The 13,677-nt window shown below is 35.1% G+C and overlaps 1 protein-coding gene across 1 annotated transcript; it reads left to right on the top strand.

Annotated features, from left to right (window-relative positions):
* The first annotated feature begins 936 nt into the window (after window positions 1-936).
* Window positions 937-12,299, top strand: LOC119083648 (EF-hand calcium-binding domain-containing protein 1-like). Its single transcript, XM_037193424.1, has 5 exons — window positions 937-1,218; window positions 7,765-8,133; window positions 8,222-8,336; window positions 10,989-11,348; window positions 12,114-12,299. Exons 2-5 carry the CDS (start codon window positions 7,856-7,858, stop codon window positions 12,231-12,233), a joined length of 873 nt encoding a protein of 290 aa, XP_037049319.1. The 5' UTR covers window positions 937-1,218; window positions 7,765-7,855; the 3' UTR covers window positions 12,234-12,299.
* Window positions 12,300-13,677: the final 1,378 nt, after the last annotated feature.

Raw genomic sequence — 13,677 nt, 5'->3', positions numbered from 1 at the left:
AGAGAATCGAAAGAAGATTCAATTCATTAAAAATCTAGAATGATTTCATTATAATCGTTACAGAGCTGTTCATTTAATATCTCAAAGACTGAACTTTTTACAAACTCAAAGCAAGTCAGTTACCTCTATCGATCTGAATAATCTTAACAGATTGAAACAAAATCTTTTACTTCATTGGATTTAACATAAATTCTATTATACAGTATAGTTTAGCCTAAGCCGGAGTCTGTCGCTATTTTGTGTCGCTGCTGACCTAGATGACGTTAACAGATGACACTAACTATAACTACGTCGTCTATGGTTTGTTGTGTGTGGAATTTCTACCGCTGGTTTTCTTTTTTGATTTCAGCAGAATGGGCCTAAATAGGAATTCCGTTCGTGCTCTACTTGCTGGAGCTGTCAGGAAAATTTTTGTGAAATGTTATGAGAAATCTTTAGGAAGATGATTTTTATAAATAGTCCTTGCACTTAGATATGTTCAAAAATGACAACGCCACAATATCATTTTTCGAGATTTGATAGCAGTATCTACGTCTGTAAATTGCGCAACAAAGTTTTAGTAAAATAGAATAGAGCTCATATATCTTCGTGTGAAATGGAAAGTGATTGGACATCCTTAGAGCTTCAGTGAAAATGGATATGCCCTTCGTATGGATAGACGTAGACTTAAAATAAACTCAGTTCTTTCCCCTATACAGATAGTTGACTGCTTTTAATGACTGTTAAAGGTTAGGGGTAGTTGGGCTACATTTATGTTGGCTCTCAAGAAACATTTCGCTTTGCGGGTTTTAAAAAGGATTTTTGGACTGGATTAAGAATCATCCATCGGTTAGCTTAGGTTGAGTTTAAGAAACATTACGGTCGGTTTGTATCAGAATAAGTTTTCCGATAAAACCATAGTGTCAACCGCTCATCTCTACTACTCTATTCGATAGACGAACTATCAAAATAAGGATAAACACCCTCACTGTCAAAGCACCCTCACGCGCCGTGCATTATACGACCGATTGGTTGTTGTCTATAACCCCAATTTAGCCGCCTAACAACGATGTAAACAACTTTAACAAAAAGTTGAAACCATGTTATTTATGTGGAAGAGATTACTGTAAAAAGTGCAAAGTAATTTCAAAATAAAATAATTTCGTTGGGTCGTTGCTTGTATTCCGGCAGTTGTTATTGACGGCATCATAATTGACAGCATTTCCAGTTACTTAAAATGTAAGTTGTATTTTGAAAAGGTATTTCGAGTCATCGCATTACTTTTTCGGAACAATTTTTTTTCTGTCTCATTACTTTACACATTGATTTTTATGATTTAAGCAGTTTTGTAGGGAATTCATTGCTTATTCCAAGAGAATTTTGACCCGATGGTATACACATAGTCACATTCACCAACAGCGTTGTTTAAATCAAATCGAGCTAAGGTGAATTAAATGGTTTTTGGTTAATCAGCAACATCTACACCTTTTATTTGATTAATGTAGCTAGAGTAACAGTACCCAACATCAGTTCGAAATCACTTTGAGTCCTAACTCAGATGTACTTACCTACTTAATTTGGCACTGCAACCTACTATTAGTTTTGGCCTCCTTCAGCAATCTTCTCCAATCAGACCTATTACACGTCAACGCTCTCCAATCGCTCACTCTTAGTGCTTTCAGATCCGACTCAGCTGCATCTTTCCATCTAGCTATTGGTCATCTTGGTCTGCGGTTACCATCGCGGTTTGTGTTTATTAGTTTCAGAGGCACATGCTCCTCATCAATTCTTTGTACATGACCGATCCATCTTAATTGATTGATTCTGATGAATTTGGCTACATAGGGCTCACTGTAAAGCGGATACAGCTCATGATTGTATCTTGTTCGCCAATTGCCGTTCACATTGACACCTTCAAAAAATGATCGAAGAATTCTTGGTTGCGGTTGAGCATTTTTGACCGAAAGAGTTTTTGAAGATTGTAACAACTTGAGTTTCCAAGTGTTAATCTTCTACGTATTTCCCCTCCGATGTTATTATCTCTGTTGACCAGCGACCCTAGGTTAATAAGCTGTTGACAGTCTCGAAATGTTTTGCATTTACTTCCAGCGTATGTTCCCTTGGTCTGTCATCAGACAATGAACTCAGATGTACTTATAACAAATTGTAACAAAAAAAGCAGGACAGTGCTGGATTTAGAGTGGTACTGTAAATAAAGTACTGAAACAGGACAGTGTATCAAACCAATTTTTCATACAAAGATACAAAGTAGTACTCTATTTGGCAGGTGTCACTCGAAGCAATTTTGCTTGAAGAACGTTGCTCTAGGCTTACCTGTTTGCCTCAGAGGTTGAAAATACATAATCTACTAGTATGTACCTTGGTCCAAAATGTTTATTTTGATAATGCATCACGGCTTCGGCTTCGATATTGTTAAAAAAAACAGCTTCGACATCGTGTGCTCAAAACTTTCGACGCATGAATGGAATGGAAACTTTTTCCAATGAATACGAAGTTATTTTGTCGTTACTTTAAACTTGTCTTTCACAGTTAATGAAAAATATTTTTTTGACCAGAAAATGTATGAATCAGGTGTCAAATTTTTGCCATGCTTGATGCAAACATGAATTAAACTCTCATTTTTTGAGCAATTTTCATAAATTTTTCATGATCTGAGGAAATGTGCTAGCCTTAAGACATTAAGAACAGTTATTGTAGTAAGTACGGTCCCAGCTAATTCAATTCATTTGCACTTTCAATTTTCATCGTACTTTTCTTTGGTACCACCAACACCATCAACTAATAAAAAGCTGCAGTGGTGACATTCAAGCGAACCGAGTCTAATACATGTTGAATGTCAGTTTTAAGAGCTTCCGAGCGTACGCTGAAATTAATGCCTACATTTCTGCGTTTCGAAATTTTTGATCGCTGATATCTTCTTACGAGAGCCCTTTTTGAAAAATGTACGACCACATTTTCGAGTAAAAATATGTCAGTTTTGAATAAAAAATAAAATTGTCTGTGAAAGTTCCATGTGCTTTAAGAAAAGTGTACCTTTGTTGCAAATTGGGGCATTGGTACAGTTTTCTCAAAGCACATGAAACTTTCACAGACAATTTTATTTTTTATTCAAAACTGACATATTTTTACTCGAAAATGTGGTCGTACATTTTTCAAAAAGGGCTCTCGTAAGAAGATATCAGCGATCAAAAATTTCGAAACGCACAAATGTATGCTACAATTTCAGCGTACGCTCGGAACGTGCGAATTTGTTGAATATATTTTCCCGCTCTTATGAAAATAATGTACCTGATAGCAGATAGAGAACACAAAACACTTTGGCTGAAATGCTTGACGTTTCATTGTTAGTGTGAGAAAAAAATTTTTAATTCTTTTTTAATAGACAACAGACTCAGTTACAAGATTTTTTGCCTTTTTTCCCCGAAACCAAATTATTTTTAACTCTTTTGAGTTGTAAGTTAAAATTTTTAACTTTTTACAATCAGACTTGCATTCGTTAAATATTCCTGGAACACAGAGGATTTTAACTTTGAGAATTATATTAAAATTTTGATTTCAATTTTTTAATTTACTTCTTTAAAATGTCATCTATCTATTATAGATACAACAAACAACGTGGTAAGTGATAATAAATGATCACAGCTTTAAAAGCCGTCCTTAGGAGTTCTAGAATACTTTGTGATTAGTATTTTAGGAGATTTGTTTGAGTTCATCATTCAGATCGCTGTTACAGATTTGAATGTCAAATAAACTTATCTCCTAATTCTCTCTTCCATTTTATATTCTAATATCTTTTTTTCTTGATACTTCCGCAGATAAATGCGAAATATGTACCTCCAAAACAGCACGTTTCCAAGATTATATCATGTTCTACATACTAGGCTTATCTTCCTCCAAAATATTATTTTTTTTTTGAAATTTTTGATTGCATGGACATCATTCTGCGATCAGAGAGTACAGTTGTAGTTATGTTGACAGTTTCAAAAAATGTTTTCATATCGTAAGAAATCGAATTCTAAAGGAGAAACTGTACAATGTCTTTCTAGTTGTCTCTATTTTAAAAGAAATTGTACGCAGATTTTTGTAATTTGATTTTTATAGACTGAAATAGATGAAATGAAAAGAAATCGCAATACGTTTTGCAAGATATCAAAAAAAAAAACATTTTAACCAATAGTGAATCCACAGCACTGCTTCTAGCATGAATATAGAAAATATTCGGAGGTTGATGAAATCACAGTTGTACTACAACTGTTGTAGGCACTGCTTTTCTTTGTAAAGATAGATGAGTCGTTTTCGTGGTATGAGTTAAAACATACAACACAAACAATTGACAAGACATATATATCCCATAAAAGACTGTGGATAGGAAAAATTTCATTTCCTAAGACTCGGAACAGGTCACGTATCTCTTGATCTGAACTGAACTTGAATTTCAGGTTGACCAGAGAAATGTGATTTTGAACTGAGCTCACCTGAATTTACCTGAAACCTGAAGTTCAGTTAAAGTCAAGGTAAATCGGGTAAGAAACACCTGCAATAATTTCAGATATACCAGAAATTTCAACAGATTTACCTGAATTTTTACTCTTTTTTTTCAGATATATAGTAAATTCAGTTCGGGTACCCATTTCGATTAAAGTTCAGTTACAAACATTTTCAGATAATCTGAGCTTCAGGTTTCAGGTCGACCTGACCTGTTCCGATCCTTATTTCTTCAGTACATTTTGTTAGAACGGAAAAAGCTTAACTTGACGTTGGTGGTTATTAGTGAAGCATAAACTACAAATTTTCTAGTCTTATTTGCAATTCCGAAATGTAGTCGCTATTCCTCTTGGTCCTGCTTTCTATTATCTTCAGGGGCGGATTAAGGTTTTCAGCGCCACTGGCAAACGCAATTTAAGCGCCAATTTTTCTATATGAATTTCATATAACAAGGTGGTACTAACGAAAATTGCTGCTTGTTTAAGACGTGCCTTCCGAGGACTATTGAAATGAATGAAAGTGTTACGATAGAAGTGGAAGAAATGTAATTGCGAGCGCAAGAAATTTTCAAAAATAAGGTATCACTACACAAATTCTGATACCATAAAAAAATGCTTTTTTGATTATTGGCATGACACTGACTGGTGTGAGTTAAAAGTTACAAATTTTAGTTTATGAAGACCACATCACAATTCGTAGTTTTTACGCTAATTCAATGGTCGAGCTTTTTCTTTTTCGAGGCATCAGATTTCCTTTTTTAACCTGATTTACGCTCTTGTGTGTAAAAGGCAAATGAACATCAGCTCAGCAATTCATTCTGAACTAGTTCAAGTGATCGAATACGCGCTGTTTTCTCGTTTTTTGACACTTTCCATGATTTGAAGAACTATAGTTCTAAATGTTTCATTTTAGACTTCACCATTCATGTTTCCTCGCAAAATAATTCCTTTTTGTAAATGTTTGGACTGAATACTATGACATACGAATTGAATTTTTCACTTTTAACCCGTGGACTCCTGCACTCGTCAAAATAAAAATTTTAAAAAGTAAGTGCGTACTGTGCTTTATGTGATTAGGCATCCGCAAACTGTCTATAGGTTTGTGACAGATTACGAGCGCCGCAGAATTTTTTTTAATTTCAGTTTGAAACAAATAAACAATTTCTCTTCAGACAATAATTGTCCATTCTGTGGCTGAGCTCAGCGCCAAATGTTTCCAGCGCCATGGGCACGGTACCGAATTTCCCATAGGGTAATCCGCCACTGATTATCTTCAATATATAATAAAAAGTCCTCAAGACCTTAAGCAGTTTTAACATAGTCAAGCAACGGTTGACTAATGTACGTTTAAATAAGATTTTTTTTTACATTTGGTTGACTATGAATAAAAGTCCATTCACGAACATACCGGCGATTCTTTTAGTATTTTCTTTCATTTCAAATTACTTTGATACGTTTCTTATTGTTCAAACGTATCAATTTCATCGTTCACATTCTCATATAACATTTCATATAGTCTATGTTTAGGAGTTATTTTCATTTAATTTCAGCTGTATGCTTCAGATATCTAATGTTTTCATTACGGTTGTGCGATGATATTTTAAATCGTTCATAGATCCAGCTTACTTACAATATGTTAGGTCATGATCATAGTTAAACGACAAGGTATTAACAACAAGCACAACTAATCGACCTTTATTGATAATTAATGTTGTACAGTCGGGTGATGTAATACATAATGAAAACTAAAATTCTTCTACGTAGAGTTGTGAATGGGATACGAATGTAATAGATCAGTTGCTAAGTTAAAGGCGGAATAAATTAAATTTTTTCTTTAGCACAATACGTATTTGCTTGGAAGTTTCTGTTTTGACTAAGGCTCGGGCTCAAACGTTTCACAAGCCAAAACCACTAATTCCAAAGCAAGTGTAAGAAATCTACCATGCCCTTAACATTACAATGACTTTATTTTAAAGTTATTGGCTTGTTAAGTGTCGTGAAACTTACACCACAACATGTTAAATGACAACCGCCCGTTAAAGACTTATAAAAGACTTTTTGAGACCACGGTACTCATATTTTTACTTTGACAAAACACTCAATAACATATCCCTGGGGATATGTAAATCGAATAATGATTAATGCCCATGCAACATTCTTCAAATACGTTGAATAGTTCCGAACAAACGCATGAAATGTAAGGGCTGCCGTTCCTGCAATCGACATTTCCTATTTTCCGTATTACAAAACCGTGCTCATATAGTCATTCAAAAAGAACAGTGGATTGATATGTTTACCCGATTTGATAGTTTTCATTACAAAATAAATTCGAAAAATGATAATAACAAAAATGCCACGCAAGCATCCGTGGCAAACATGCTATTGGAATACGAAACATCGATACATCATCACTGTGTCAAACGGAATTGTGCATTGGTAAAACTTTGTTTTTAGGTATGGAATGTAATTTGTGTACGTTCAACTTTCGCAGTGAAGTTAACACAGACTTTCCATGTTAGTTTTCATGTTTCAATTCTTAATGAACCTATGACATGATCGGTGGTATATGGGTAAGACCAGTGTGCCGATAGAATTATTTGTGAACAGCGAGTCCTTCAATTTAACGCAGCGATGGGTGGCTGGCGAGTCGGTAAGGAAGAACTCAACATTAAGAGACAACCGACGGCTTGTTCTTGTACAATTTACATTTACTGGCTTTCTGTGACTGAATCTTCACGCAAGGAACGCCTATATAGGGTGACTCGACTGTGCGCAATGCGTACGTCTAACCTTTCTTTAAATCCCTATTTTATTTAAACTTTATTTAATCCAATTGGGCACCTTAGACAGCTGCTTCTTAGGCCGGTAATAAACTGTAGGCCAGACCAGACATATGACCAACTATGACATGAGGCTATCTCTCAATTATTGCTTTATATTCGTACAATTTTAGGGCTTAGATCTCATTAAGCTCTGTACGATTTCGGTCATTTATTTTGGAATCTTCAAGTGGTAGGGTAGACTGAAACTGAAACCTAAATATACCTCAGTCGCAGAAAAGTATAAAATTGTGCAATAATCTTAATACGACTCCCAATTAGCGCAGTCCATCCCCTAGGAGACGCACTCCTCTCACACACAGTGCGATGTATCGTTACTTTTGAAAATCAACCAAATATAGTTCAAGAGCTAAAAATTCACTTATCGCTACCACACACCATAAATTCATTATGCTAATCGTGTTCGTAGGTGTTATTATGATTGAAATTTTCGTTTCCAGAATTTATTACTCATTTTCGATACATAACAACAACACTAACAGCACATTAAAATTTATATCAAAACCGGAAGCGTGTAATCAACAAACCGAAATGAATAAAGAAAAAGATCAACGGGGAAAAGTCGCGGATGGCACACGCGCAAATCCGCCAAAAAGGGGTGCATTGATAATGAAAACAGTTTCCCTACTGTTAGCAAGCAGTCGCCGTATATCAAATCAAACGAAACAGTCTGGCGATAAGGACGTAGCAGCGGCCGAACGAGAGAAATTGCGGAGACGAAAATTAAGAGCTAAGAAAATGGAAGAGGCATCTGGGAAATTGAATCCGAAATTGTTGGAAACATTGAAGAAAAAAACACATTTTACCAAGTAAGTGTAAATGGAATTAGGCGTTTCGAAAACACTTCCCGCACTATATAATCAGCAAATTAGAGCTCACTGTCGACAATATTCCCAGAACAGAAATCGAGGCTCTGTGTCGCATTTACAAGAAACTGGTGTCTAATTGTCATGTAACATCGCGAGCACTTGCAGCCAATAATCCAGTGGTAGCAAAGCATGCAATGATTGAGGTATGCTAGCGTGTAATTTATAGATGTAAAGAGAATATATATTTCAGGTTTGTTATGAATAAAATGAATATTGAACAGTAAGACAATCGGATATACAGGGTATGTGTGTACATCGCATTCGGTTACTATATTATTTTCCGTATGTGGCTTTCTATTTATTGGTTTGATTGTTATCGGAAGAAACAAAAACTTATTGGTTGAGGGCGGGGGGAAATACCGCGAGAAAATACTTGGCCTATTTCAGGTTTCCCACATATTCTACATGTCTGAAAAGGATAGAAGTTGCCGCAAAGTGCAATATGTCCACAAAATTTATAAAATATCTCTTCCAAGCATTGCACAATGTGTAGCTTCAACTGTTGAAACGGAAAAACCAAAAGTTGTGTAAAGCACAATGTATAGCTTCAACAATCCAACGAGACAACAAGGATATTCTCTGAGGTCGAAACCGTTCCTGCATTTTTCTATAATACATACTACAGCTAACGCAACTACCTACGTTGGAAATATTTTTTCCTTTTTGTTATTATAGGATGAAAAAGTGTTAGTTTGTTCTTAGAGATTATGTCTACGTAACGTGAACACGCACATTCTAGTGCTTTAGTGTTTCGATTCACTTCAGGTTATACATTTCATGGAGGTGTGCGGTGTGATTCTTCGCTGAAAAGGTCATGAGAAAATGATGATTTGTTGGTGTTACTACAACGTAAGATTTCGCATTACTGTTTTGTTGACGCTTCGTCTGATGACAATTCGGAAGAGAAAATGTCTATTTTCTACTGTCCTGTTTTGACAGTGGAGAAAAAAAAAGACATTTTCTTCGACGAGCTGTCCCCTTTAGTCTTGAAAAATGGTGTAAAGAATTGATGTTTTTTTGTTCCGAAAATGGCTAATCACACTTCGCCCATATGAAAATCGTCGTGGCCCCAAAACTTCGCTCTGGTTGGAATTTCCTATTTTCTTCCCTCTGTAAATAAATAACTATTTCTGCCGGCTGTAACTTCTTTCCGACGTAACGAGTAATTTTGCACAGTAGAGACATTTGTGGGAAGCCTGATACTCAAGGAAAATTTGTGGTTTAGTAAAGAAAAAAGTAGTAAACCGAAACCGATAAAAATAGCAAGATGCAAATCGACTGAGAGATGCAAGTCAGTTTCACTACTTCATTACAAACACAGACTCCAAATTCTACTACTGCTTTTAAGTATACTATTTCATTCTTAATAACTCTATCAATTTATTTCTTTACACTGCGTACTACAGACAGATCCTAAGGCGTTGTATACAAAGAAAAATCGTTTATTGACGTTGTGATAGGATTTCTACAAATATGTTCTGCTTGATGACCTCATCATTATCGTATTTAAGACTTATGTTTCTTTCAATTATATTAAAGTTATTGACGATGAAAAGTACAAAATTTTCTCACATAATTTTCCCCTCCCGTTATAACGGTTTTATCTTTGAGCAACTTTTCGACATAAACCTAAGCCGATTGATTGAAGATTTCATGCAAACATTCAATTTAGAAAATTCTCCGGTATTTCAATTTAACAAATGGATTCCAATGCATATCGGTATCGGTTGTGAAAAGTTATTTTAGTTCGTTTGGCGTTGCTATATTTATGTGACTGCCAGCCTTCGATATTATTGTCTTGAAAACGAAATGCTCTTTTCAAATATTTTTCTACGTTTTATTACTGGTCTGAAGCAGCAATTCAAAGCATCATAATAATGATTATAGAACCAAGAAATGTTAGAAGAAGAGCAAAGATCGTGACCTCAATATACTCTTAGTCTGGTCCTGGACCGCTGATTTTCCAACAGAAAATTCTCTACGGATTTTCAGTGATTTTCTAAGAATTTTGCTCTGATTATAAGAAGATTTTCTAAACCATTTCTTTTTTCTAGAAGGATTTTTTCTTCTGTTAACAAAGGTTTTTCAATGTTTATCTACCCCAACTGATTTAAAAAAAAACTGAGATAAACTTTTCTACCCAACAGAGCGCCATCCTGATTTTGGCATAAATAGCCAATTTTGCGCCCCTTAAACCACTGCGCTACAGGGTAATGTCTGAAAGCTCCATGTGAAGTGGTAGCAGTCACAGTGAAGGTGATGCAACTTTTAAGAAAGTTCATTTGCCAATCGGTAGCCATAGAACATTTTAATTTAGTTCTGATAGTGATCAGATCTTCAAGTTTACTAATTTGATATTGCCGTCAACAAAATTTGTTTCCAGAGGTCTAAGAAGTCTTTGCTTTCTTTTGTGAAAAATGAACTAGAAAATTGGAAAACGAAATGGAATGATAGACTTACATGAAGCTTGCATTTCGTACAGGTCTAACGATATTGCTTGCATGCAATCTAAAAATTACAATAATTGTATCTGTCGGTACAAATAACTTACTTAACAATTTTTTTTGTCAAACTACACAACCGAATTCATATTCTTTAGCTTTTTATTACTGCATTTATAATTGGTGTAATAGGTTCATATTCTACGTTCAATGGTTCAATTATACCAATTCATTCACGAAACAAATTGCCATTTAAAGTTTGTCATTAGTTTTAATGTTTTGTTTCACAAAAAAAAAACTTGTATGTTTGTTTGCAAGATAACTTGAAGTAAATTTCCAACTTAATTTTTTAAGGGCATCGATCGAAACGTCTTTCGTGAACTTCTACACAGCACTTTTGATATCGTGACTGAAGAAACGCTAATGGAACGAATATTTACAGCTTGGGAAAAGGGACACGAGGGACTGCCACTTCGTTTAGAAGGATGGCTGGTTGGGCTATCCGTTTTTTTAAGAGGCACCCAAGCGGAAAGAGCCGCATTCTGTTTCAGAGTGTACGATTTAAACAATGATGGCTTCGTGACCAAGGATGAAATGTTTTCGTTGCTGAAAAATTGTTTAATCAAACAGCCACAGGACGAAGATCCTGACGAGGGCGTGAAAGATTTGGTGGATATTGCGTTGAAGAAATTCGATATTGACAAAGATGGGAAGGTAAGTTTCTTCTTTGCTTTGTTCGCATGCCTGGAATCAATTTTATGGTTTTAGCTTAATCTCGTAAAGCATTGCCGATGTAGAGTAGGTTTCAAATGGAAAGTTACAGGGTTTAACGAGTAGAAAGAATTGTTTTAAAAGAAGGTATGGCGTAACGCTAAATTAGGGTGTACTGATTTTTGGAAAATGTCAAGCTGGGCTTCAGGACCCAGCTCTGAAAGTGAAATTGTTTCTGACCAGGTAGATGCGAATTCACACACCGTAAGTCCGCTGCAAATTAAAAATGAAACGCACAACAACCAAATGCGTTCTTGTAGCAGCTTCAACCGTATGTTTTGATTGTATGTGTTAATCAGCTGAAAAAACAGATGATAATTCATGCTGAAATTTCACTGTCTCTGACTGTATCTATTTCAATTTAGATAAGGCGAATTCGCTTCAAATATCTGTAGTTATTCGACTACGGATGGGACTTTACTTACCACTTTTGACGTAATACAGTGAGAAGTTTAAACCAAAAATTAGTACGTGTAACATCCAGTTACTAATAATGGGGGTAAACCATTATAGTTAGTAAAGTTCGTTATGTTCGCATAATTCAACATTTTCTTTTGATCTAAATTTGACAGGAGAACAAAATAGAAAAAATGAATTGGGTCTCTTTAGCGTCACTCTGTGTCATTAGACTAAGAATTATCAATGCTTTTTTTTGCTTTTATAAAGTGTTGATGAGTCGAACTAAGAGTAAAAAATTCTTATCCTCAGGTGTCTTTTGAAGATTACTCTGCAGCTGTCGCTGAAGAACCATTACTAATTGAAGCATTTGGACAATGTCTACCGTCCGATAGCGCCACCATTTCTTTTCTATCAACATTGCAAGGTTAAAAAATAATAGTGCGATTAATTAGTGATAATTAATTGTTGATTTTACATTTTACAATAAATAGCGAACGTCAATATTCATGTTTTTTTTTTTAAATATTACAACTCTATTATTCAACAAATTCAATAGATTAGTAAACCGCACCTGCGTTATTGAAGCTTGAATACTAAATGTAAAAGGGTCCTATGCAAACGTATTACTTCACTTGTAAGTTAACATAAATAAATTAAGATCGCACTAGCCAGAGGTCATCGTTTATTTTGGATGTCTCTGTCGATAAAACATGAGAGTTTAAGTGAAACATCTACAACTTTAAATTTGATCTTGTCAGCAACCTTATCAAAATTTAGGTCACTTACCTTTTAAACACGTAATTCTGCTATAAACTTGAAACCATACAATAATTAATATGTTTTCACTCAGAAGGCATTTTTCTTGCGAAAATAACTAATTTAACTTACCTTCGGTGTGTTATGTTTAAACATTATGCATCTACTGCAATCCAGTATCATAAAATGCAATCAATGCACACGGAAAAAATCTGATAAGTGGATGGTCCCGGTCCGCGTTACATTAGTCCATGTCCATTGGCAGTTACAAAAATATTTAATATTATTTTATCTACCTAGGCCAAATAATAGCAGTGAAAAAGTGCTATTATTTCGCCGTCGGTAGATAAAATAGCGTATTCACCTCTGTCCACATGTTTATTTAGACACTTGGGGTTATAACATTCGCCTTCGGCTCATGCAACAACTCCCCAAGTGTCTAAATAAACATGTGGACAGAGGTGAATAATCTACTATTAAATTTATCGTCGAAATTGAATTGTAATAAGGCCTATGCGATAAAGTATCGCGTAAATCGGTGAGTCATGAGCACTTTTAGTTTACTCTTAAACATAACATATTTTCATGTGAAAATATTCTCACACAGATAGAAAAATGGACCTGGACTTAAATCTTTTAGAGGTTAACAAGCAATTCGCGATCGAATCTTTTTTGCAATTAAACTTTAATTCCTCAGAAGTTACTTTCATTACGTTTCGATTAATAATTTCTTTTAGATGTGTCAACGCATAGAGGTAGACTTCCTAGAGGAATTATGACCGAAATTCATTGAACAATTATATCACACACACCACTAACACGAAAACGTCAACTTTGCTTTGCTTTTGACATTATGAGTCCCTTTACTTTTGACATTAAGAGTCCCGTGTACTGTACACGGAGCTGTCACACACACATTCAAATATATGATTTTATCTGTCTAGAACGATAATCTCGAGCTTATCCCTCTAGGGAGTTTTTGTTTATCTCGATATATCTCTTCTCGACAGATAAAATATGATATGCACCTATTGCCAGACTGTTATTTTGACGTGTAGGCATTATGGCCCACGCCTTCGGCTAGGGCAATAATGTCCAACACGTCAAAATATCAATC

The sequence above is a fragment of the Bradysia coprophila genome, chromosome X (genome assembly GCF_014529535.1).
Source record: "Bradysia coprophila strain Holo2 chromosome X, BU_Bcop_v1, whole genome shotgun sequence".
Lineage (NCBI taxonomy): Eukaryota > Metazoa > Arthropoda > Insecta > Diptera > Sciaridae > Bradysia > Bradysia coprophila.
Note: the sequence above shows the minus strand (reverse complement) of the source record. Positions and strands in the feature narration are given on the sequence as shown.